This window comes from Capricornis sumatraensis, chromosome 2, assembly GCF_032405125.1.
Source record: "Capricornis sumatraensis isolate serow.1 chromosome 2, serow.2, whole genome shotgun sequence".
Taxonomy (NCBI): Eukaryota; Metazoa; Chordata; class Mammalia; order Artiodactyla; family Bovidae; genus Capricornis; species Capricornis sumatraensis.
The window spans coordinates 17120996-17147709 of NC_091070.1; the positions used below are offsets into that span (position 1 = coordinate 17120996).

At 53.3% G+C, this 26714-nt stretch overlaps 1 protein-coding gene across 1 annotated transcript in view; it reads left to right on the forward strand.

Annotated features, from left to right (window-relative positions):
• LTBP2 (latent transforming growth factor beta binding protein 2) overlaps positions 1-26714 on the forward strand; it is a 110858-nt gene that overhangs the window by 60691 nt on the left and 23453 nt on the right. The window contains exons 10-18 of the mRNA XM_068964247.1: positions 10777-10851; positions 14334-14456; positions 16117-16281; positions 16541-16756; positions 17829-17848; positions 18303-18342; positions 19262-19375; positions 21758-21886; positions 22603-22731. Of these exons, the coding sequence (XP_068820348.1) occupies positions 10777-10851; positions 14334-14456; positions 16117-16281; positions 16541-16756; positions 17829-17848; positions 18303-18342; positions 19262-19375; positions 21758-21886; positions 22603-22731 (1011 nt within the window). The remainder of the gene's footprint in view (positions 1-10776; positions 10852-14333; positions 14457-16116; positions 16282-16540; positions 16757-17828; positions 17849-18302; positions 18343-19261; positions 19376-21757; positions 21887-22602; positions 22732-26714) is intronic.

Consider the following 26714-nt stretch of genomic DNA (forward strand, 5'->3'; position numbering starts at 1 on the left):
ATAACCCAAGAAAACTGCATAGACCGGCGAGATCAAGCGCGTGAGAACATTTCCTGGAGCAGAACACCCCCAAGGCTGAGGCCTCACCCCCTCCCTGTACCAGGTAGTGCCTCCGAACACCACCTTCCTGACTGTGTTCAGCACATCTCAGCAAGCTGGGCACCAGGGTGCAGAGCCTGGAATGTTAAGCATTCCCCATACTGAGCAAGAAATTACAAAGACAGAGCAATGTCAACATTTAAAATGTGGTAAAGTGCAGTTGGGCATAGTGGAGAGAAGGGGCAGGACGCTGGGGAACCTTGTTTGCATTGACAGGGTGCCAGACAGCTCCACGCCCGAGCCTGGGGAGCCGGGGTTAGGAGTGTTTCTTTAAGTAGGTAAGACAGGCAAACTACTGTGCAAGACTCAGGAACAAAGAAGGTGAGCGCCTGGGGTGGATTTGGGAATGGTTGGCAAGACTCCTGTGTTCTAGAACATTCTCAGCCCTGGTGGCTTTGCCCCTCTGAACCTCAACTTCTCTTCTGATAAAAACACTACTGCACCCCTCAGGGAAGGGTTTTGTTGCTCCCAACAAGGTAGTCTAATAGAATCAGGGATGAGGGAAGTAACAAAACCAGAAGCTGGGGTGGAGGAGGAGTCACGTGTGACTTCATAGCTTTCCCTAAATCACCTTTGACTCCTGAGGTTGTACAGGACGGTTGAAGAAGGTCCCTGCAGAATGCTGCTATTTGTGACATGGGAAAGGACTGCCTTGATGTCTCAGTTACATGGCTCAGACAAATCTCTTTTCTTTCAAAAAAAAAATTCCTCAATGCCTTCTTTCTCAAGGAAATAGCTCAAGGAGTCAATCGAGGCCAGCCTCTGGTCCCCCCACCCTTTCTCCCTTCACTCTGAGTGGCAGATGCAGCTGACCTGCCAGGACCTGGCCTGAGCCACATCTTTCTGACCCCTGGGCAGTTATCAAACATCCCGGCTCAAGAGCTGCGGCCATCCCCACACCAGGGTCTGGAGAGCACACACCCCTCAAAAACCACTTTGACTGAGGCCACATTTTTGAGTTTTTACCCGAGAAAGACAGACATCTGGGTTGACTGGAAAGTTGGCCGCTGTCCCATCTGGCTTGGCACTGGCCCTGTCAACTCCGAGGCCCCTTTGCTGCAGCAGGCGGGGCTGGCACACGGCATGCAGCCCGCAGGGGTGGGCCCCAGCTGTTTGCTACAAGACCATCTCTCCATCTGCCTGGCATGGGATGAGTTCACCTCGGAACCCAAGCCCCTCCCTGTATCTCCAGGGAGAGTGGATTCTCTTGCTCTGCCCCTTCAAGGAATTCTACGACTTTCCCTCTGAAAAAACAATTATAGCCGCCAGTTAATGAATTTTTACACTATGCTGTGCTTTCACGTGCATTATCTCACTTCACTGTCACGACCACCTGCAAGCTAAGGATCTTTATCCCCATTTGTTGGGGGGGAAAAATGTAGCTCAGAGAGGGCTAAAGAGCTTGTCCAGGGTCACACAACTAGGACCAAGGAGCTATATTTCAAATCACACTGTGTCTAATGCTTAACTAATCAGGATCTCCGTAATCGGTGAGGGGGGTGGGGGAACTAGCGAAATTCGCTCAGTCATGTCTGACTCTTTGCGACCCCATGGACCATACAGTCCATGAAATTCTCCAGGCCAGAATACTGGAGTGGGTAGCCTTTCCTTTCTCCAGGGGATCTTCCTAACCCAGGGATTGAACCCAGGTCTCCCTTATTGCAGGCGGATTCTTTATCAGCCAAGTCACCAGGGAAGCCCAAGAATACTGTAATGGGTAGCCTATCCCTTCTCCAGCAGATCTTCCCAACCCAGGAATAGAACTGGGGTCTCCTGCATTGCAGGCAAATTCTTTACCAACTGTGCTATCAGGGATGCCCTGGGACTGCCTGATCCGTAATCAGCAAGGGGTGGGGTGGGGGTATTGGGACTGCCTAAAGACAACACCAGTCAGGATACTAGACCAGGATTTCAGTCAAGAGGGTGCATCCCAGGACTGTATTCCAGGTGTACATGAAAGCCAGCATCTGGCCAGAAGACTGGATTGAACAGACAGGCAAGGCACCAGCCTGGAGCACTGGTCTGAGTTAAGGGAGATGTGTTGAAAAAACAAGGGGTTGGGCGAGGAGCAGGTAGGCTTGTTCTGTGTGGTTTGGTGAGGGGGAGAAAGCAGATGTATGGAAGTTTCTATCAGGCAGAGCTCAATTGGAAGCTGAGCAGTAGGGACAACTTATTAAAAACTGCAGCTATCTAGCTCTATAGTGGTATGTTTCCAGAAGTCCTCAGCCACCCACCACGAAGAGTGTGCCTACCAAAAACTAGCGAGTGGAAGGAGTGGGAGAAGGAACTTGATTTTCGAGGGGATGGAGGTTTATGTAGATGTCTGGAAATTGATTTGAAACTCTCAGTAGAAGGAAAGCCTTGGTTTGGGTTGGTTTTGCCATGGTCCTTGCCCACAAGGGGTGTTCCAGCAGTTGGTCTGTGATGTCAGCCCCTGGGGAGAATGCGCGTGTGAAGGTGATATTTGAGGGGGCTAGGGCAGAGAATCCTAGTGTGAGTCACGGCAGCATCACCCTGTCATGTCCTCCGTGTGTGTGTGTGTGTGTGTGTGTGTGTGTTAGTTGCCCAGTCGTGTCCAATTCTTTGTCCCTCCAGGCTTCTCTGTCCCTAGAATTCTCCGGGCAAGAATACTGAAGTGTGTATCCATTCCCTTCTCCAGGGAATCTTCCTGACTTAGGGATCGAACCTGGGTCTCCTGCACTGCAGGCGGATTCTTTACCATATGAGCCACCAGGGAAGCCCCACATCCTCCTTCAGTTCAGTCGCTCACTCGTGTCCGACTCTTTGCGACCCCATGAATCGTGGCACGCCAGGCCTCCCTGTCCATCACCAACTCCCGGAGTTCACTCAGACTCACATCCATCGAGTCAGTGATGCCATCCAGCCATCTCATCCTCTGTCGTCCCCTTCTCCTCCTGCCCCCAATCCCTCCCAGCATCAGTCTTTTCCAATGAGTCAACTCTTCGCATGAGGTGGCCAAAGTACTGGAGCTTTAGCTTTAGCATCATTCCTTCCAAAGAACACCCAGGGCTGATCTCCTTCAGAATGGACTGGTTGGATCTCCTTGCAGTCCAAGGGACTCTCAAGAGTCTTCTCCAACACCACAATTCAAAAGCATCAATTCTTCAGCGCTCAGCTTTCTTCACAGTCCGACTCTCACATCCATACATGACCACAGGAAAAACCATAGCCTTGACTAGACAGACCTTTGTTGGCAAAGTAGTGTCTCTGCTTTTCAATATGCTGTCTAGGTTGGTCATAACCTCCTTCTTAGATGCTCTTAATTCAGGTGTGATTTGAGCCGGGCACCATGCTTGTTCTCATTTCGTTGCATGCTAACCACACCTCTAGGTGGTGTTCCTATCTTCATTTTATAGATGAAACTGGCCCTGAAGCTCCAGGTCTATGTGACCCCAGCCCCTAGTTCTAATTGCTCTGTAATCTGCTTCCCCTGCCTCTTGGCTTGGGCATTCACTGAACTAGAGGACCTGGGCCGGGGGAAGAGCTGTGCCGGGGTGGGGCTCCTGTTTCCTGCAACTCTGGGTCAGAAGCCCAGTCTCCTGCCCTAAAGAAATGAGATTTTCCGAATTGCAGTTTGTTGGGCTGAAAAAAAGTCATGACTCTTTGGCTCAGGGTTGTTCTGAGAGCTTCCAAGGGACTCAGCCTCCTGGGAAATGTGCCTCAGCTCACGTTCACACCCTTCCTACCCCCGCCGTGGTGTCACTGACACGTGGCATCTCTGGCCTGGAGAGCCCCAGGGAGCGGTGGGGTCGGGGTGGCTGGTGTGGTACCCATTTGAGCCAGGTGTCTGACCAGACCCCTCCCTACCTCATGGTTCGTAGTGGCTGAGACACCCATTTTGACCTCAAATCCACCCTGAGGAAGCAGTCAGAGCCCATCTTTGGGTGGGATTTCTGAATCACTGGTAGCAGCGAGGGTGAACCATCAGGACTTCACCACCAGAATAATGGACATTATGATAATAATCAATATGTGACAAGCCTCACGCTCAGACATTTTCTTGCTTTAGTGTTCACAATAATGCCCCGAGAAAAGAATGGTCATCTTCATTTTACTGATAAGAAACCCAAGGCTCAGAGAGTTACTTGCCCAAGTCTCTCCAGCCAGTACGGAGCAGCCAGCCAGCTTGTTGTCCTTAAAACTGTGTTGCTGGAAGGGAGGGAGGGAGGGAGGGAAGGAGGGAGGGGAGAGGTCTAGGGGAGCATCTCCAGGGACTGTGCCAGGCCCTGAGCTAGCTTTAGTCTGATGTTGATCGTTTCAGTAAAGTTAATTCTCACAACAACTCATAAACTGAGTTTCTATTCCCACTTCTACATGGGAAAAAAATTAAGGCCTTGAGGGAAGTTAAGAAGTGTGCCCCAAGTCACACAGCTAATCAGAGTGGAGCCAGGAATTAGATGTGAGCCTGCCTGCCCCAGCACCAACACCCTTTCCGCTGCCCCCAGGGGAGTCGAAGTTTTCTTTTCAGCTTACCCGCCAGAGTTTGCAAATCAGGACTGAAGCTTCAGCCTGTACATGTGCCCGTGTGTATCGAGCTTAGCCTCATCCAGTGTGTGTGTGTGTGTGTGTGTGTGTGTGTGTGTGTGTGTGTTCTCTGGACCCTCCACATCTCCCTGCTACAACCATCTGTCATCACAGACTGAGATCAGTGTGGCTTGTAAACAGCCCTGTAGCCAGACATATGTCTCCCCCCATCTCCTCCCCAAGCTCTGTCAACAGAGTCGGGGCCAAAACTGTCTCCAGCAATTAGTTTGCCCTTGTTGAGGCCTCCTTGGAGATTCCAGCAGCTGAGGGTAAGACTCAGCAGGGCAGGGGCAGGCTGCAGCCAGTGGCCCTTCTGCTTCCTTCTGAGAGCAACGGAGGATTGGCAGTGAGTGGACAGGGCCTGAGGCCAAGGCCAGAAGACCTGAGCTCCAGGCCCACATGGCCCAGGTTTCCTGACCAGGAAAGTCACACACATCTGCCCGACCTGCTTCCCAGGCATCTGGGGATGTTCAGACTCCTTGGAGTCCAGGTTGAGTCCAGCTGACCCCTCAGCAGCTGCTTTTCCTTCTCAGGTCAAGGGCCTGACTGCAAGGCCACTCGGCAAGAGCCTCTTTGAAACACCCATGGGAATCTCAGCCCAGCACTCTGTCTTTCCAGATCCACAAGTCCTCTGCTCTCTGACCCTGGTTTTATCTTGATCTGGCTGAGGGGCCATGGGAGGAGCAGAGGGTCTTCACTGTGTCCTTATCAATTCTATATGATTCTCCTGTTGTATACATTGTGGAGCATTTGCCAAGGATCTGATGAATTCCCCAGCATCTGATGAATTCCTCTGACCTCTTTCAGGATGACTCTGCCTTTTTTTTCTGATTCACTCTCTTGATCCCTTGTTCTTAAAGAGGAGGAGGTCCCAGGAAGAGTGATACGTCTCCTTCCGGGCAGGTATCACCCTATGGCCTCTGGACCCTAGTATTCTTGTCCTAGACAACTCCTAAGGCTTGTCATGAATTCATGAATTCATTCATTCATTTGTAGTTAGTAGAGGGATGGTTCAGAATTTGTCTTCTGGAGGCAGATTCATAATCCCAGTTCCATTCACCAACTGGGTGACCTTGGGCATGTGTCTTAACCTCTTTATGCCTCAGTTTGCTCATCTGGGAGTTGGGGATAAGATTAGTATCTCCAAGGGCTGTTATGAGGATTAAATAAGTTATTACCTGTAAAGTCTTTATAAAAGGGCCTAGCCCATAGTACAAGATATTTTGCTGTGCTGTGTCAGTCACGTCTGACTCTTTGCAACCCCATGGACTGTAGTCCACCAGGCCCTTCTGTCCATGGGGATTCTCCAGTTAAGAATCCTGGAGTGGGTTGCCATGCCCTCCTCCAGGGGATCGTCCCAACTCAAGGGTCAAACCCAGGTCTCCCGCATAGCAGGTGGTTTCTTTACCAACTGAGCCACCAGGGAAGCCCAAGATTACTAGAGTGGGCAGCCTATCCCTTCTCCATGGGATCTTCCCGACCCAGGAATTGAACCAGGGTATCCTGCATTGCAGGCAGATTCTTTACCAGCTGAGCTACCAGGGAAGCCCATGAGCCTTTTTAATGCTTGCTATTATATTATTCATTCCATTTTGATTGAGTGCCTGTATTGTCCCATGTGCTGGGCATGTTTCCAGAGACATAGCAATGACAGAGAAGGTAAGGTTCCTGTCCTTACAGAGCTTACACTTTGTCAGGGGAGCTTGACAAAGAGCTTACAGTTATCGGGGGAGATGGACAAGCAAACAGGCAGCGACAGCACATTTAATCACTATGATGAGGGAAGGCCCGTGTGCATTGGGAGCACTTGAGAGATGTGCCTGGTGATACCCGCCTTACCCCATCAATGCCAAAATCTCACCCAGAGCTGTGGATGGGTGCTGCGTTCTCATCCCAAGCCAGGGTCTCTCCCTTCCACATGGTCGTCTGAACTTTGATTTTCTTTCCCTCAAAGAAACATAAGTAGATTCTTCTGGATTGGATGCTGCACTTGTCCTTACAGAAGCTGGGAAGCAGCCCCTTATAGATGACATGGCCTCTGTGAGGTGTGAGGAGAGGCGCTGAGGTTCCTGCTAAAGTGGGCATTTCACCAGGAACACTGGCTTCGGCATTTCTCTATAGAGGCCTGCCCCCGCCAAGGGTTGTCCAGTCAACGGTTTCTCTTCAGGCCAGTGAGAGGGCAGAGTCCTCTCGGGAGGAAAGCACTTTACAGGAAAAGCATGTGTTTCCAGACTCACGAAAGAGCCCAGCTGCTCTCAGTTCACAAGTTCCCCGCGTTCACAGAGTTTCCTGAGGGTGCCACGGCTGGGTCCACCCTTCCTCTGAGCCTAGCTCTCCGCCACCCCTCTCCTGTTTGTTAAAGTTTGTGACAAATATGTATACATATGTATATATGTATTACAACTTCAATTTACAATCCTTTGTTAAAGTTCTGCCTAATTTCTCCCTCCAGGCACCAGCTTACTGCCCTGGCCTCCTGGCTTCCCAGCTTCCTCCTCTCGGGGTGGCGGAAGCACCCTTCCCAGCCAGCCAGAAGCTTGGTTGCAACCCTGACTCAGCCCCCTCTGAGCTTCACCGTCCTTCCTAATCTGTTAACTGGGGATAATGACCCCTGCCTCACGGGGTTATTGTGAGAGACGGGACCATATGCGCCGAAGGGCTCCAGCCTCCGACGCGCCGTCCAGATGTTCCCGGCCCCTGGCATCCGCCTCGCGCCATTCCTTCCCACCTTCTGCTCCTCATAAATCAGCTTGCTTTTTGAGTTTCCCCAAACAGCTTCCCCTCGTGCTTTTCCTCCTCCCTGTCCTCAGTTCTTGCCACCAGGCGCCAGGCCAGACGCTCACATTTCCCAGCCTCACCCCCATCCATCTTCTCAACGTCGGCAGCGTTTCCAGATCCCTTGCTTATCTCTGCACTGCGGCCTTTTAGGCTGTTTCCCCCCATGTGGATGACGACATGCAAAGCCTGGGGAAGACCGTTTGTGGCAAATATGTATACATATGTGTGTGTGTGTGTGTGTGTATGTATATGTATATATATATATATATATATATATATATATATATATATATATACAACTTCAATTTACAATCCTTTAACCTTAAAAAAAAAGAAAGAAAATGAAGTTTTACTCATTTATGGCTTCACTTGATCTCTATGTCAGGCAGTTCCAAGCATCCTCACGCAAGAGTGGGCCTTCCAGGGAAACACAGCGCCTCCTCGTGTTTGTCTTTGGTATCACAACACGGATCGCATGGCAGTGTACCGCTTGTGGGTTTTTTCAGTTAGGTGGTCGGCTGTTCGGAGAAGGCAATGGCACCCCACTCCAGTACTCTTGCCTGGAAAATCCCATGGACGGAGGAGCCTGGTGGGCTGCAGTCCATGGGGTCACTAAGAGTCGGGCACGACTGAGTGACTTCACTTTCGCTTTTCACTTTCATGCATTGGAGAAGGAAATGGCAACCCACTCCAGTATTCTTGCCTGGAGAATCCCAGGGATGGGGGAGCCTGGTGGGCTGCCATCTATGGGGTCGCACAGAGTCGGACACGACTGAAGCGACTTAGTTAACTAAAGCAACCCTCACCAAATGGAGAAGTGACTCTAAAATACTCTTGCAAAGAAAGAGGATTTAAGATAATACGAATAATTGCAATCATTTAAAAATGCAAGGCTGACGATTCTCCTCTGACAGGTCATTAGCCATATTCCAAGGTAAAAGTAACAACGGCCTCTCACATGGGACCCAAAATGGACCCCAGGAGTCAGATGGTCAAGAAGGCTATACGAAAATACAGCTTATATCTAGCATCATTAATATCAAACCCTACCTTCAGTGTTTAATGTGCCCAGAGATAACAGCTAATGATGGACTAAAATCTAGCTTGATTAGAAAAACATTTTAAAATACCAGGGGACTTCTCTGGTTGCGACTTTGAGCTCTCAGTGCAGGGGCATGGGTTTGATCCCTGGTCAGGAAACTAAGATCCCACATACCAAAAACAAAAACAAAAGGAATACCGAGTGAGTGCACACTTTGCTGTACAATTGGATGAAGGTATTCTGGACTGCAAGGAGGTCCAACCAGTCCATCCTAAAGGAGATCAGTCCTGGGTGTTTGTTGGAAGGACTGATGCTGAAGCTGAAACTCCAATACTTTGGCCACCTCATGCGAAGAGTTGACTCATTGGAAAAGACCCTGATGCTGGGAGGGAATGGGGGCAGGAGGAGAAGGGGATGACAGAGGATGAGATGGCTGGATGGCATCACTGACTCGAAGGACATGAGTTTGAATGAACTTCGGGAGTTGGTGATGGACAGGGAGGCCTGGCGTGCTCTGATTCATGGGGTCACAAAGAGTCGGACACGACTGAGAGACTGAACTGAATAGGTATTCCTAATGCCTCTCTTGGTACTTGCAAGAATCTATTTCAACAATAAATATATGAAGAACTATCTATTGTGTGAGCCACTAAAGGCTGAATCTATATGGAAGATAGAGGACCTATATTCTCAACAGCATATGACTTCTTGAATAAAGATAACATTTACCCAATAACTCTATAAGCTCAGTTGATGTTAGGACCAGCAAGGTAATGGAGCTGAAGAAGGCTATTTGTAATGTCCCCTCACCACAACCTTCATAGGCAAGCTATCGCCACAAAGGAGTCAGAGCTAGGAGAAGATACGTTGACACAGGAAATCATCACACTGTTCACTTTATAAAACAAGACATTAAAAGTATGATGTTATCTTTACAGAACTTCATGTTGCAATAGTATCTGTAGAATCCCTGTACCCTTCAGAATTAGTGGCTATGACTTGACAAGGAAATTATCGAACTGAAACACGAGTTCTTCTTTGTTTTTTTTTTTTTTAACAAAAAGATAGATGCTCCACATTTGTTGCCTTTATGTTTGGTGACAGGTAGCTGTCAGCAGTATACCATCTGCTAGTGCTTTTGAAGAAAAAAATTTTTAAATTAAAACATCTTCAAAGCACTTCTTTGGAGGTTGACATGTAAATCTGTCCCTCCAAGGTAGTGGAGATGTTTTCTCTGTTTCTATTAGATGTCATTTTTTTTTTTTTAATGCACACTTCTTTTCTCTCTCTCTTTAAAGTAAAGGGGAATGTGGTGAAATCAATATAGGAGTTATCAGCACCAAAGTACTGAGAGTTATTGCCTGGTTGGGCCATCTGGACTCAGACTGCTGCCCAGTTTTGTTCACTATAATCTTCAAGCAGGGATGCTTTCCAACCAAGTCGTGATGGGAGAGAGCCTTTTGAAAATGGATGTTGGAAACAATCCCATCATCATGTGATTTGTTGCCGTAAATCTGCTCATTTGCATCCCTGAAAAACTTGAGAACGGGTTTTCTAACTTTTTTGAATTTGTCAGCATAACTAACTGACCTTAGGGAACATGCAACTCTACTAACCAAATGTCAACATGGTTGAGATTGCATCACACAGTTGGTGAGTGTGAATGAATGAATATCATGGTTTTATAAGCGCAACCAACGGTGAACGTCTTCCATCTCTATCTGAGATTCCTTGTCTCAGGTAATGCTGTGAATGGCAGCATTAAAATTAAACATCAAAAGAAACCGAGCTTAGAACCCAGCTGTGAACTGTCATATCCAGATGTTTAAACACTAACAAAATAACTATAGTTGTGTAAGATGCAGCCATTAGGAGAAAGTGGGTGATGGGTGCACGGGACCTCTGTACTATCTTTTGCAACTTCCTGCAACTCTATAATTACTTCACAAACAGAAAGTAAAAACTGAATAAAACTTGTTCAATCACATGTTTTACAACATTGATATCATATAATATAAACTGTATCTAATATTATAACTATATACAAGATATGTAGTCACTTAGTATCATTTTTAGTCATAGCAAGGTGCACTGAGAGTAGCCTGGTGAGAGCCAGGGAAAGGATTTTGGCCAGGAGGCACAGCTGCCCAGGATGATGGCTTAGGGCAGGGGCTGGGGCCGGCGGGGGTGGGGTCTGGGCCTCATAGCTGCAGGGTGGGCTGGACATCCAGACTGTGCCCCACTTCCCAGCATGGGTGAAAGAGGAGCCCAAGGGCCCTCCACTGAGACCTGTCTTTATCTTCACTCCTTAGCCTCCCCAGTGATTGAAAATGGCCAGCTGGAGTGTCCCCAGGGGTACAAGAGACTGAACCTCACTCACTGCGAAGGTAAGGATGACCAGGCCCAGGGCTGGGCTTGGGGAGCCGAGATGACAGAGGTATGATAATGCAGAGAGACTCTCCCCCATGATAGACGTAGTGGCTGCCGCTGTCTGAGTGGTCTTTGCTGGGCCAGTAAGCCCCAGCTTGGGGTGGGGGGGGGGGAGGGGTGGCTGCCAGCTCCAGGGCCTAAGGAAGTCAGAGGGTAGTGATGGTGCAAGCTGAGCAAGGGCCTGGGAGCCAAACTGTCCCCTCCACTCCTTCTCCCCTGCCCCCCACCCAGATCTAGGGCTGTGTGGTGTGGCAACTCAGGGTGCTATCCCCACATATCCATTCCCCTCCTGGGCTGCTCTCCCTGGAACAGGAGGACTTCAGACTCCAGGGTGGGAGATCAAGTCAGTCTGCAAAGATGGGATCTCTGTGGACTTTTCCCAGCAAAGCTCCTCAGCTTCTCAGGCCTCCTTCCTGGCGGGGAGCAGGCACAGGCAGAGGTGGGGCCCGAGGGAAGGAGACCCTGAAGCACAGTCCCCAGGCCTGGCTGACCTGGCTGGCAGGCTCTGTGAAACCAGCTGAGGCCTGGATGCTCTGCATTAGAGACCCCTCCAGAGGGACAAGGCCCAGGGGCGCCTCAGGACCAAAGAACGGGAAGAGGGGCGCTCAGCCATGGCTCTGAGCAGGGAGCCCTTGTTGGCAGTGGGCCTGGCAAGAGGTATGATGTGAGCTGGGCCTGCCAGCCCCTGAGTGGCTCCTGGGGTTGAGACAGATGCCCTTTAGGGAACTGGACAATTTGCTGTCTGTATGGTTTGTTTTGGGTGAAGCCAGATTAGAGGCAGGAGATTGACTCAGATGGCCTCCTAAGTCCCCTCCCCTGGAGGCTTCTTCAGGTGAGAGGAGTCTGGGCTATCTCTGCCTGTGGGGATTTCCAGCCCATGGATAAGAACTGGTGCCTGGACCAGGCAAAAGGAGAGGCCTCTGATCTAGCCCAGCCTGGGGGATCTGCCTCCCTCAGGGGCAATGAAGCAAGGACCTCATGGCGAGTGGGTGTGCAGAGAAGTTAGTATTTTTGCCCTTAGAGAATGCAGTGGGGCTGCTCATATCTAAACCATCCCCAGTGGCCTCTCTGCCTGGCAGGTCTCCCGGTTTGCAGGATTAAAGTGATTCCCAGGATCTCAGATGGGCTCTCTACCTTTCTTCCACTGAGCTGCCGAGGGGCCCTCCCCAGGAGACCCTGCCCCTGAAACCTCCTCCTATCCAAGACTGTGGCTGCAATCTCCCTGTCTGGGATGGGACCCCTCATCTCTGCACCTGTAGGAACCGCCCCTATTATCTCCATCCTTGTTGCCTACTTCCGCAGGCAGTAGAGGGTATTGCAATAAGCTACATGCATTGCAATAGGTGTTAGTTCACAGTGATGGACGAGACACAGCCACTGTCCCAGGTGAAGGCAGATGCCTTAACAACGTCACACAATGAGAGAAGTGCTCTCGAGAGGAGGAGGCACTGGGTGCTTTGGCATCCTTTCCAGACTGGAAGATCAGGGAAGCTCCAGGTGATAGTGGGCTTCCCTGATAGCTCAGTTGGTAAAGAATCTGCCTGCAATGCAGGAGACACCGGTTTGATTCCTAGGTCGGGAAGATCCTCTGGAGAAAGGATAGGCTACCCACTCCAGTATTCTTGGGCTTCCCTCATGGCTTAGCTGGCAAAGAAACTGCCTGCAATGTGGTGATATCTGAGTAGACTTTAAAAACGAGTGTGCTCTGCTGTATGCTAAGTCACTTCAGTTGTCTCTGACTCTTTGCAACCCTGTGAACAATAGCTCGCCAGGTTTCTCTGTCCATGGGATTCTCCAGGCAAGAATACTGGAGTGGATTGCCATTTCCTCCTTCAATGGATCTGCCTGACCCAGGGATTGAACCTGCGTCTCTTGGGTCTCCTGCATTGGCAGGCAGATTCTTTACTACTAGCGCCACCTGGGAAGTACAGGGTTGGCCAACTAAAAAGGGACACGAGGATTCCAGGCTGAGGGACCAGCATGAGCCAAGAAGCAGTTTGGGCTGGCTGGAGTACCGCCAGTGTATCCACAGGGGATTACACAGGCATCCCAGGGTCTTATCAGAGCCACCGGTTCAGCCACAGGCTTTTGGAAAATGGAGAGCCTTGGATACCAGGTGAGAGTTTAGAGACTCTCTCTAGGAGGTGATGGGGATCCCAGAAGCTTCTCAAGCAGACGGTAGGCAACTCAGATTTGTGTTTAGATGTCACTCTGTCCGCAGTCTGGAGGCAAACGCAGTCTGGAGGATCAGTTCCCTTCTCATCTCTCCCTCCCCCAAAAGAACATCCAGCAAGGAGTAGCTCCCTTTGGTGGCCAAGCTGGGTCATCTTTCAGCATCTTTATTCCTGTGCCCAGTGCCTACTCCCCCAAAAGCCTGTGGGCAAGCAGGTGGCTCTGGGCTGCCAAGTGTTACCTGCAGGTCCTGGAGCTGGGTGCCCATCATAGATCTTCCAGGTCCACCATCATCAACAAAGGTGCCATCACCAGGAGGGCTTCTGACATCTTGGAGTGTGAGGGTTGGGATTTCCCCTGCCCTTCTCCCACTGCCTGCCTCCAGCCTCTCACCTCTTCTTCCTTGCTGAGGTCCCCCATCCTGCAGCTTCTCACTATGGACACAACCCTTGGATCTTGGGTCCAGCAGAGATGCTTTGGGGTCTATCCAGGAAGACTGAATAGGAGGCACTGGGTACCATTCTCTACCCTCCAAGCCACCTCTCCCCTTATTTGCTCCTTGTTACTTCCCAGGATGCCACTTACTAGCTGAGTGACTTTGGGCAAGTCACTCCTGGAGCCTCAATTTCTTCACTTATAAAATGAGGCCATGTGGACCTACTTGATAAAATTGTGAGAAGTAAATAAGATATCATATGCAAAGGCTTCCCAGGTGGCACAGTAATAAAGAATCTGCCTGCTAATGCAGGAGATGTGGGTTTGATCCTTGGGTCAGCAAGATCCCCTGGAGTAGGAAATGGCAACCCACTGCAGTATTCTTGCCTGGAGAATCCCAGGGACAGAGGAGCCTGGGGGGCTCCAATCCATGGGGTCACAAAGAGCCAGACACAACTGATCGACTGAGCGTGCGCACACACACACACACACACCATATGCAAACCAGCTGGTGTGGTCCCTGGCATGCCAGGTACTCAATGAACACTAGCTCTTAACATTATGACCATAATCACCAGTTCCTGGACCCAGTGATTTGCAATGTTTATCTAATTTTATCCCCCTAATGGGACTACATGGTGGTTACTACTATTATCCCCACTTTACAAAGGAGAAATTGAGGCCCAGCAAGAGGGATCACACTGAGTAAACAGCTCTCTTATTGCTGTTCTTCTACTTGGAGAATCGTAGAAGAGCTCTGCCTGGGTTCCTCCCCTCCATCACGAGTGGGTGGGGTGGGGTGGGCCCCTGGTCATCTCCCTGCTCCCCACAGATGTCAACGAGTGCCTGACGCTGGGCCTGTGCGAGGACTCAGAGTGTGTGAACACAAGGGGCAGCTACCTTTGTACCTGCAGACCCGGCCTCCTACTGGATCCATCCAGGAGCCGCTGTGTGTGTGAGTGCAGGGAGGGGCCAGGGTGGGGGTCCTGGGGGACAAGATGGGACCCTCGGGATCCACAGGCCAGGCTGAGAGCAAAAATGCCCCCAGACCCCAGGCTGCCTCTCCACCTAGGACTGGGCCCCAACAAACCCCCTCTGCTTCATCCTACTGCTTCTCTTTTGGCTTCAGGCATTTCTTTGAAGGCTTTGCAGTTTGGGATTTTCTACGTCCTCTGTTTCCCTCTAATCATTGCTGTCCCATCTGTTGCCTCATCTGCTTTGGGGAAATGTGCGTTGCTGTGATATCTCGCTGAGCTGCGGCTGCCTCTTCCAGCGCCTGAGCCTAGCTGCCTGGGCCCTTTGCTGCAGACATTTCTTAAAGAGCCTGCCCATCATAGAAAGAGCCTGCCAGCCCCAGGGCCTTTCCATAAATCCCGTGGTTCGCATGGCTGGATGTGCTCTGTGTCCGTGAGCATGGACGTGTCACTAGTCATCTCAGCATCGTGTCTGTGTGTGTGCCTGTGTGTACACTCAGGCAGCTGTTTCCAGGGACCTCTGTGGTTTCCAGCTGGGAGAGGCGCAGGCTAGCAGTCACCTGCCCACGGCTCCCCCTCCACCTCCCACCCCCGTTTGCCACTCCCCATGGCAGAACTGACATCACAGCCCAGACCAGGGAGGCCTGACCAGGACTGAATAAAACCAGTCTCGACTGGACTCTGCAAAGTAGCAACCCAGCTCAGGTTGGCCACCCAAGGCTCAACAAAGCTCCCTGTGGCTGGCCAAGCCCTCAGCCTGTGAACTGCCAAGTCCTGGGTCTGGGAGACCACAAGACAAACAGACTCGAGCACTACCCTCACAAGAGGGAGCACCCTTGCAAGGGAGAGACTGGACCCAGCGTCCCCAGTGTTCCCAGAGGAGATAGTAAGAGGAGACAGCAAAGGATGAGGGGATACAGAGTCGGGAGAACATGTCAGGAAGAGTTCACGGTCACTAATGTATCAGTGCTGGAAAGAGACCCTCCAGGCAGGGAGGCAGAGATGGCCCCAGCTGTTATTCTCTAAGCCCCGCGTGGCTCATATTCACTGCAGTCCACGGGATTTTGATTCATGGATCTAGCCCTCCATCCGTCCATCAGCGAGCATTGACTGAGCATCCGTGTGCACCAGATACCACCCCGGTTGCCTGGGCTGCGAAGATGGCCAAGGCAGGGCCCCTGTCCTCCAAGCTCCCCATCAGTCTGCTGGTTCTCACGTCAACTCAGCTACCCAGGGAGACCCTGTGGCCCTCAGGGCACACCGTGGGCCCCCAGGATGGCTTTTGTCAACAGAATCTAAGACAAGCAGGCACATCCTCTTCCCTGCTCTCACCTCTCCCACGTGAGGGTGGGCGCCCAGGCCCCTCAAACAGATAACCTGAGGAGGGGCTGAAGCATCCCTGCAGCCCTTCTTCCTCGCGTTCTGTGAGCACTTTCAGGGCTCCAACGTCCAGACCAAGATACAGGCCTGGCCGATCTGAGCCCGTGTGGCCGGCCACTGCACCAGCCTCTGCCTTTCCCCTCCCGTCGGCTACCTGTCCACCCCCACCTGCCACCCATCACCTGCCCAGCCCCACCTGCTGCCATACCTAATGACCCACCCCCTCCTACCCACCCTCACCTGCCGCTGTGCCCGTTGCAGCGGACAAGGCCGTCTCCATGCAGCAGGGGCTGTGCTACCGGCTGCTGGGGCCCGGCACCTGCGCTCTGCCTTTGGCCCAGCGGATCACCAAGCAGATATGCTGCTGCAGCCGAGTGGGCAAAGCCTGGGGCAGCCTGTGTGAGAAATGCCCCCTGCCTGGCACAGGTAACCCTCTGTCCCCTTCTCGGCCCTGGCCACCGAGCTGCTTCCTCCATGCCAGTAGCCGCTGTCCCCCAACCCTGGACCTAACCTAAGGCCAGAGACCCTGAGTCCTCCTCCCTAACCAACTCCTTATCCCAACCTGGGGTCCCTCCTTCCTTGCTGCCACATTGCCTTGCCCCCCTAGGAGGGAGGGAAAGGAGGGCCCTGGATTCCCGCGGGAACAGCACCCCCTCAGCTGGTCCTCTGACCCTTGAACTCACAGAGGCCTTCAGGGAGATCTGCCCTGCGGGCCATGGCTACACCTACTCGAGCTCAGACATCCGCCTGTCCATGAGGAAAGCTGAGGAGGAGGAGCTGGCCCGGCCCTCGAGGGAGCGCAGCCCGAAGCGCAACGGGACCCTGCCCGGGCCAGCAGAGAGGCAGCCACTGCGGGCGGCCACCGGCACCTGGGTGGAGGCCGAGACCGTCCCCGACAAGGGTATCTGGTTTGGGGAGGAGGTCTGAGGGCTTCCCCGCCCCCTCAGGTTACAGCACCTCAGAGAGAAGTGGGGTGTTTATCCTGGGCCTGTGGCATCCCACCTCGGGGGCGTTAGGAAAGGGAGTTGGAAACGCAGCCTGGCCTTGGGAATCTGCTCTTATGGCCTGGCCTGATGGAAAGGCTGCACCTGTTCCTTTGGGGTCAAGAGGTGCACATGTCCCAGAGAGCTGCTGGTGGGGGGTCCATAGCACCCCCCGCCCCAACCACTGCTGCCCCTGCCTTTCCATCCCCTGCCCTGCCGCGCCGCTTCTGGGGCTGGTGCTGGCCCCTGGAGGAGCTGTCAGATGCATCCTGGGAATCCTGGGGCTTCAGATCCCCACCCATGGCCTTAGAGTCAGAGCACTGGCTCCGGCTCAACTGCCTGGGGCCCAGGACGCGTGGGGCTGGAAAGATACGGGGCTTGCAGCACCCCTGGCAGGTGCCCCGGGAAACCATGCAGAAGGCACACTTGGGTTACTGGTGGCATGGAGTCCAAGGACGCATTAGGACAGGGAGAGCTATGTGACGAACAAAGTGCTCCACAAACCAGGAACAGACCGACAGGGCAGTCAGGCAGAGCCCCAGTCACCATGGTAACTGGGCGCTGGCCAGGAGCAATCCCCCCCTTCCTGGAACTGTCGCATTGCCCTGGAGCCTGGAGCAGCCGTGTATGGCCCGGAGGCTTGGGAGGGAGGAGGCGGCAGCTCAAGGAGGGTTGCAGAGGACAAAAAGGGCGGACTGGCCCAGAGCAGGTGGGCCTCCTGTCGCCAGGGGTATTCAAGGAAAGCCAGAGGTGTCCTCTCGCCAACTGACCACCTTGTAGGCCCCCCAGCTCGGGGATCCTGGGACCTGGGCTGGCCAGTCCTGCAAGGGTGGCAGGGGCAGGTAAGACGAGTCAGAGCTGTCTCTGCCACCGGGCCTGCTGTGGACAAAGTAGGGAGGTCACAGAGAGAACCAGCCCTGGCTGTGGGGGGCGGGAGCAGACAGCCATACGTGGCCTCCCTGAGCTCACACTCTCACCTTTCCTCCCCAGGCGACTCTCAGGCCAGCCAGGTAAGTGCATCATCCCACCAAGGAGCTGGGCAGAGGTGGCAGAGACCGGGACCTGGTAGCCCTGAGGCTGCAGGGCAATGTCACACGAGGGAGGGAAGGGAGAAAGATCCAGTATACGCAGGATTTTGCTTCCAGAGAAGCCAAAGTGGGAGAGTTGATCCCAAGACCCAGTTGTACCCTGAAAGAACTAATAATCGCAGCTCTGGTTTTTCCAGCAGCTACAGTGCAAGTTGTGTCATTTGAGAAGGTCGGCGGTGGGGGGCCCCTTCAGAAAGAGAGCAGGAATGTGTCCTGTTAGTCCTGGCTGTTCCTCAGACTTTCATCACAGCATATGAGGTCTAGAACTGTGTGCTAAGTCACTTCAGTCATGTGACCCCATGGACGGTAGCCCACCAGGCTCCTCTGTCCATCGGATTCTCCAGGCAGTGAGACACCTTCTCCTGTTTCTGTGCAGGTGACAACCGGCGTTACCCAGCTATCCACCTGGGTCCCAGGTGAGTGCCTCCTCCTAGTGGTGCCCAGGAAACAAAGGGAAGGAAGGAAAGACTATAACTAAGAGTAGCGATAGTGCACATGAGCTGATGCCAGAGGCTCGGATCAGATGAGGTTGCGGGTGATGTCAGAGGTGAACGCTTTTCCTGGGAGCTCTGTACACCTAAGGTGTTAGAAGGTCACTGAAAGACGCTGCCATGCCTTGTGAATACCTCCCCAGCCGCAGCACTCAGTCTGCCCTTCGTGGTGCTGAGGCCAAAAGGAGCCAGAGAGGAATAAAAGAGACCGAAGAGGAAGAGCTGGCTGAAGCGGGGGCAGGTCAGGTCCAGAGGGCCCTGCTCCCAGGCCTGCCTTCCCTCAGGAGATGGTTAGAGCTTTGCAGAGCCCATCAGGAGATGGTTAGAGCTCCAAAGAGCCCAGCTGGCTGTCTGGTGGGACAGGACATTGTTCAGAAGTCAGCTTCAGCTTCCTCTGCTGTTAAGTGGACACGAATGCCTGCCCTGCTGCCTCTTAAGGCAGGTGAGATGTTGGTGTTTGAGGCAGAGCTCTGTAACTCTAAAGTGTTTTGCAAGCAGGAGAAAGCTGAAGTAGGCCCAGCTTCGGCTTGTCTCCAACAAGCTAGGGGCCGTGGATGAGTGGCTGTTCCCGCAAGCCTCCGCCTCCTCCCCTGCAAAGCGGAGAGTGAGACTAGATGCGCTCTTAAGTGTCTCTGATTGTTTGGAGCCAAGTGGAGTTTGAGGAGACTAGGAGGCAGAGGGGGTGACCCGCCCAGGCTCCAGCCCTTGTTCTCAGAGTCTGACGGCAGGGGGCAGGGAAGGGCACTGCCTGGCATCTTTGGAGGGAATGCTGTCCAGGAGGTAGGAAAGTGGGCAGCCCAGGGGCCAAGGCCCACCTGCACCCCTACCCCTCTTCCCTCCACAGGAGGTGCCCTGGGAAGACCAACACCATCAGTGCCTGAACAGGGGATCCCAGAGGCCAGGGAAGAAGCACAGATGACTGCCCCCACCGATGTGCTGGTGACCCCAGCGCCCTCAGGTACGTGCAGTGGCCCCTCAAGGTGCTCCCGGCTCTCCCCCCAGATGCACAGTGCTCAGTGGACTCCTGCCGGAGTCAGCACCCCCAGCTGCATCCCACAGAGGGCACGGGGTGCCCCTAGTGGCCGGAGGAGTCCCGTCTGGAACACCAGTCAAGCCAGGCAGGAGAGAGAGAAGGGAGAGTTGGCCTTCCAGGAGAACCCTCTCCAGGGAGGGGCGCCCGTGGGGCCTCCAGGATCCTGACTCTTCCAGGCTGTTGACCCCGAGTCGGCTGAGTGCCCTGGTGGCAGGCAGCCTCCTGCCCATGGGGAGGGCCGGCTCTCAGGAGGAAAAGTGGTTCTATGTCTAAAGTTGTTTGGCTGCCTGGGAGCTTGTGTCCCTGGCTCTGGCCGCTGCTGTGGTGAGGGGGTGTGGTGCGGGGGAGAGCCCTGGCATACCCACCTTGCTCTGGAATGCGCCCTCCTCAAAGCCTCCTTGTCTGGGGACTTGGTTCCAGAGAAGCAGGGCCGGTGCTGGCACAGCTGCTCCCTGCTCACGTGTGTGCTCACGTGTGTGTGTGCTCACCTGTGTGTGCGCTCACATGTGCATATGTGCTCATGTGTGTGCTCATGTATGTGTATGTGTTCACGTGTGTGTATGTGCTTTTGTGTGTACTCGTGTGTGCTCATGTGTGTGTGCGCTCTTGTGTGGATGCTCATGTGTGTATGTGCTCACGCGTGTGTGCTCATGTGTGTGCTCACACATATGTGCTCACACGTGCATATGTGCTCTTGTGCGTCTGCTCACATGTGTGTATGTGCTCACATATGTGTGCTCACTTGTGTACTCATATGTGTGTAGGTGCTAACATGTGTGTATGTCCACGTGTATGCTCACGTGTGTACCCCCACGAATGCCCTCGTCAGGGCCTTGCTGCTTTTAACCTCATAGACTGAGGTCACCTTGGGGTGAGGGGTATTTCCTTCAGCAGAGGGAATAGTCCAGAGAGTGATTGGGCTGGGAGTCTGGCCTTCCTCGGCCTGAACCGGGACATCCCCGCTGGCCCCCCAGGACCCCTCTTCTCTGGGCTCAGTGCACTGCTCCAGGGAGTGTCCTAGGCCCTCCACGGCTCAGCAGGCAAGATGAGCTGGGTTCACGGGCAGAGCTGGGGCGTCAGCTTTGTGGGGACACAACCCCGCACACACACAGTCCAGAACCTTTCTCCTGGTCCCTTCCCCCCCTTTCCATCCCCAGCCTTACCTCTCGGGGAGGACATGTAGCTCCTGGCTGGGGGTCCTCCGGAGCCCCAGGCTGACACAAACTCAGAGCCAGGCCAGGGGCAGGATAGCCTCACACACAGGCCAATGTGAGCATTCAGCTAAGTTCAGCCTAGCAAACACTGAGAAGCCCCATTATGCGCCAACACAGGCACGTCCCGGCCCATTCCCTGGGGTCTCCGGGGTTTCCTCAGTGCTGTGGGGCAGGGCAGGGAGCCTGGGTGTGTAGGCTTCAGGCTAAGACCTATCGTGAAAGCCTCTCTCATTCTTTCAGTCATCTGTTCATTCAGCATGCTTTAAGTGCCAGGTACTTTTCTAGTGTTAAGGACACAGGTTCAAACGAGGTATAATCTCTGCCTTCCATGCAGCCTCAGCCCTGAGTCCTGATGAGTCTCAAAACTGTTTCTGAATTCAGTATCCACCTCCCACTTTCTACCCCACTACCACCACCCAGGGCAGTCCTTGTTTAATTCATTTCAGTGGGTTTCTCGGGGACCCTGTGCCTCCCCTCCCACCCCAATCCATCTGCCACCTTCCTGCCTTTCTGATCAAGGTGGTATATGAGAGGCGTGGTCTTCCTGAGATGGCTCTGGTCATACCCCGACTCCCATGACCCCCTTTCTTACCAGCTTGTCTTAATGTGGCATTCAAGGCCCTGCTTAGCTGGCCCCAGCCCACCTCTACCCTCATCGCCTGGCAATTTTCCCAAGACCCTACTCACCAGATCTGTCTGCCTGTCTGGGAGAAACTGGGCAAGGTGTACCAGGGGAGGGAAGCCCTCGCTCTGGGTGAGAACTGACCCTGTATTCAGGGTGAGGTCAGCCTGGGGACCTCAGGGGCGGAGGCCCTTTGCTGGGACGTAGGACACAGGTTACTGGAACCCCTGGGTCTCGGTCAGAAGGATGCGCTACTGCACGCTCCATCCTGGTATGGCTCGGGTCCCTGGGAAGAGGGGCCATGCGTGGGGTCTTATACAAGGCCTCGCTGCACGTGGATGTGGGAGGGCCCAGCCAAGGCTGGGGTGAGGCTCCTGTGCTCGCGTGCCCTGCCCCACCCTCCCCCATCCCAGTCCACTGCCCTCACCCGGCCCCACGCCGCCACAGCCTCAGCTGTGCTGTCTCCCACAGGCATTGACAGATGTGCTGCTGGGGCCACCAACATCTGTGGCCCGGGCACCTGTGTGAACCTCCCGGATGGATACAGATGCGTCTGCAGCCCCGGCTACCGGCTGCACCCCAGCCAGGCCTACTGCACAGGTGTCCACGCGGGCGGCCGGGGCTCACTCGGTGGCTGGGGTGGGTGGGGGCAGGGCTGGGGGCCAGTCCAGAGGCCAAGGCAGCCGAAAGTCCAAGCAGTGCTGTGTGGTTGATGGGCAGAGGAGCCACAGTCCCCGTGGACAAAGCTAACCTTAACCTTGGGGAGGCTGGTCTCTGGAAGGACCATCTGAGGAGTCTTCAGGAGAGTGGGAAGCCACCCCTGGGCCTTGGAGCCCAGAAAAAGAACTCCTTTTACTTGGCGCCCTCGGCTCTGAGATCAACCACCCCTCAGACTGGTCATCTTGCTGTCTGCATGGCAGACGGAAGCCTGACCTGCTGCCTCCACCACGGCCATCCCTGGGGGAGAGGTTTGGAGGCACAACACAGATAATCCAGTGCGGGCCTGATCCACTCCCCCGGTATTTTATACAAGGGAGACGCATCTGCTGTGCCTTGAAGGAGAAAGGAAATGATCACAGGGCCCCAGGGAGGAGAGACACGGGGCAGAGAGGGGCCCTTGGTTCCTGAATGAGCCCGATGGACGGACTTGAAGTTTCCCAGGCTCAGAGATTTTTCGTCTCCCCAGTCTCCTCTGCTCCCTCAGCCCCTCCTTGCCCCACAGCACCATCCCCTATCCAGCCCTTAGCATGGCAAGTGGCTCAGAGGTACCCAGAGGAGGGCCTCCCTGACTGCCCTCCCCATCTCCCTCTGCTCAGATGACAATGAGTGTCTGAGGGACCCCTGCAAGGGAAGGGGACGCTGTGTCAACCGTGTGGGCTCCTACTCCTGCTTCTGCTACCCTGGCTACAAGCTGGCCGCCTCAGGGGCCACACAGGAATGCCAAGGTAAGCTGAGCCGCCCTTGCCCCTGGGAGGGGTACAGGCCCCCACAGGTGGTGTTTGGGTGGAGGAGGATCCAGGCATTTGCAGCACCTAGTCACAGTACTGCAGTGTGGGGAATGGGGGGACCGCAGGAACTGAGACCAGGGCTCAGACTTGGACCTGGGAGGAAGCAGCCTACACCGAGGCAGAGGTTGCTGAGACCAGATGGAGGGGTGTGAATCTGAAAGGTAACAAAATATTCACCAGCACTCCAAGGAACTGTGACGGAAGCCAGGAGTATGAGGGGAAACCCACGGACATGGCTAGAGATGAAGATGAGCAGCCAGGTCCCCAAATTCTGAGTGACAAGGAGTTTTCTTTCCCATTGGGTACAGAGGGTGACCTGTAAGGACACCAACTGGGACTCCGAGCAGCCTGGGGAGCAGGGGCGCCTTTGCTGGGAGATGCCTACAAGCTTTAAGCTTCCCTGGGAAGCTCTGCATGGGGCCTCTGGACAAGGACACTTCCAATAAAGGACCTTTAATATGCAGCATTTATACCGCATGTGAAACACTCCGCTTACATTTTCACTAACAAGTTTACAGAGAATAGGGTGTAGTGGTTTCCAAGCAGTGCTGTAAGACTCATAACCCAGTCGGAATCCTTCACCTGGAGAATGGCCCTGCTGTTCTCAGGACTCGCGTTTCTGGTTCTGGCCCGAGAGCCGTGTGAGCTCTAGGGGTACTGCACTGAGTAAGGCGTGGACTCTGGCACTGTGGAATGCGGACTCACTGGTTCCGTATGGAAGAAAGTGCGAAGGTTTCCCACAGGGATGTTTGAGTGGGGCCAGAATAATAACAGCTGCTGTTTAATGAGCTGTTCTCATGTGCCAGCGCCATCGTGAGCCCTTTATTTTGTGACGCCCATCATCCCACCCAACCCCATGCAGTAGAAACCCTTATCCCCATTTCACAGTTTAACAAATGGAGGCTCAGAGAGGTGAATTGAAACACCCAGAGACCTCACACCTAGAGCCGTGGCTGAGCTGGAAGCAGAATCAAAATCGTCCTGGCCCCAAAGCATGGTTTGCTTCCAACACCCACACCCACACCCACACCCACACCCACACACACACACACACACACACACACACACACACACACACACACACACGGTGAAGGAAAAGAGGAAGCGGAGGGAATTTCAGGGGAAGGGAAGCGTTTCTGCAGAGGGCAGAGCCATGAGCAAGCCTGGCGCGCTCTGGGAATAACAATGAATTCAGAGTGATGGGAGCGCCCGGTACGTGGAGGAAGTGGCGGGAACCCACGCCAGGCTGAAGTGCTTGGTTGCCGTCCCACAGACAGTGGCAGCCAGCAGAGGTCTGCGAGCAGAGGGCGGCGGTGCGGTCAGCCAGCTCTCAGGGAGGTGACTCACGCAGCAGTACTCAGAACAGTCTGGAGTTATCGAGGGCAGAGGCCTGGGGGCTAAGGGGCTTCTCTGGTGGGCTTTGCTGCCTTGGCAAGTGCTGTGGGCCGGAGGCACTGCTCCCTGCAAGCCCAGCCCAAGGTGCTGGCCCGGGACAGGCAGTGGCTGCTGCAGGGAAGGGTGTCACCAGGTCTGACCCAGACAAGGGGACCTGCCACATGCCAGCCCGGGTGTCTGGATGTCTCTGTCAGCCTGCCAACTGGAGGAGGAGGAGGCCGGAGGCTCAAGGTCAGCTCTCAGAGCTTCTCCAATAGGGCATGGCTGCCACCTGATGAGGCCTCATCCAATAACATCCATTTTCTAAATGTTGCTGCTCTCATAAAAGAGTATCCTCCTTATTTTAAATATTTTTATTTATAAATTATTTCATTAATTTATCTGATTAACAGAAACCACTACAATTTTGAGAACAAATTATTTGACTATTAAATATTTGAGTTTCCCCAATGGCTCAGCGGTAAAGAATCCGCCTGCAATGCAGGAGACCCAGGCAGGAAGATTCCCCTCCACCCCCCCAGCCCCCCACCCCTCCACCCCCCCACCCCCCCACCCCCCCTACCCCCCACACCCCCCCCCACCCCGAGGAGGAAATGGCAACCTACTCCAGCATTTTTGCCTGGAGAATCCCATGAACAGAGGAGCCTGGTGGGCTACAGTCCATAGGGTAACAAAGAGTCAGACATGACTGAACAATAATTATTATTAAATAATAATTTAAATTAAATATTTAAAATAACATTTGCTTTACTAGTAAATATGAGCATCTCTTCATATGTTAGCCGTTGGGTTTCCTTTCCTAGGAATTGCTTGTCATCATCTTTTGCTCAGTTCAGTGGTCATTCCTGTTTTTCCTTGTGGCTGTTTAGGAGTTCCTTATATATTCCAGAAACTTGCCTGGGTTTAGATATGATAATTCTTACCTCTTGTCCTCTGCCCATTGCCCTTATCCACGTATCCTTCTTTGAACAGAAATTCTTAGTTCTGGTGTATAGAAATTTACCTTTTTTGCTTTATTTTTATGCTTTGAGGGATTTATGGAAAAATTCCTTCCCCACTACAAGTCACAAACATATTCTACATCTTCCTTTATTACAGTGACAGTTTTGCCTTTCGTGACAGGTGTTTTTATTTACTTAGTTATGTATTTTATTTGCTTATGTATTTTATTTATTTGGCTGTGCTGGGTCTTAGTTGTTGTCCCCGATCACGGACCCAGCCCCGGCCTCTCACTTTGGGAGTGCGAAGTCTTAGCCACTGGATCTCCAGGGAAGTCGCTCACAACATGTTTTAATCCATCTGGAGTCCATCCTTGTATGGGTGTTAAGACTGAGTCTTTTCCACCTCCATTTTTCTCCATAGAACACGTCCATTTTCCCAGCCTTATTCATCCAGCAGTCATCCTGGCCCCAGCAGTTAGTGAGTTCTTTAGCAAGTTTCCTTTCCTCTTCCGCTGGGAATAGAGCTTCCCAAAGTGAGGACCGGTTATTTCAGAATTGCCTGGAGAGCTATTAGAATGCAGGTTCCTAGGCCCGCCCCAGTACTACTGGGTCAGAACCTCTGGACGTGGGCCTCGGAGTGCACATTTTACACCTCCTACTAGTGACTCCACTCTGCACTGAAGTGTTATGAGATATTGCTCAGATGAAAACACTGTCTGAAAACAAATGCTTATAATCCCACTCATGCAATAGGTACTTTGGGGGTTCTGGGCTAGGCACTAAAGGCATGGGACTAATAAGGCACATTCTCAGAAGTCATGGGAGTGGGGGGAAGCAGTTACTCATCCCTACTCATCCCTAAGGGAACCCCGGGAAGGGCCCTGTGGGTTTGAAGGGCGAGGGCAGCCTCAGTGAGAGATGGAAAGGAGACAGCCAAGCAGGTGGGTGTGAAGCCACTCCAGGAAGGAGGCAGAGCAGGCAGAAGCCCAGAAGCAGGTTCTGTGTGGCTGTTGAGACTAGGAGGCGTGTGGGAGGCAGGAACGACGATAAGAGAACCAGGCAGGGGCCAGGTCATGGGAGAGCTCACATGCCAGGCAGAGGGGCTTGGGTTTTATGGAGTAGGTTTAGTGCTAGAATAATAATAATAGTAATAATTGGAGAAGGAAATGGCAACCCACTGCAGTATTCTTGCCTGGAGAATCCCATAGACAGAGAAGCCCATGGACGGGCCAAAGTCCACAGGGTCACAGAGAGTTGGACACGACTTGGAGACTGAGCACAATAATAATAATTCAGCGCTTACCTCGTGCCGGGCAGGCACTGTGCTAAGCCCTTCACCTGGATGACCTTATCTCATCTGCACAGAGCCTCTGTGAAGTGTTGAACCATTGCTGGGAGTGGGGGTCGGGGGAAAAGGCGAGTCCTCTATTAATTTGACTGTGGTGGGCAGGGAATGGGGGAGTGGCCAGAGCCATCAGTTCAGTTCAGTTCAGTTCAGTCGCTCAGTCGTGTCCGACTCCCTGCGACCCCATGAATCGCAGCACGCCAGGCCTCCCTGTCCATCACCAACTCCCGGAGTTCAAT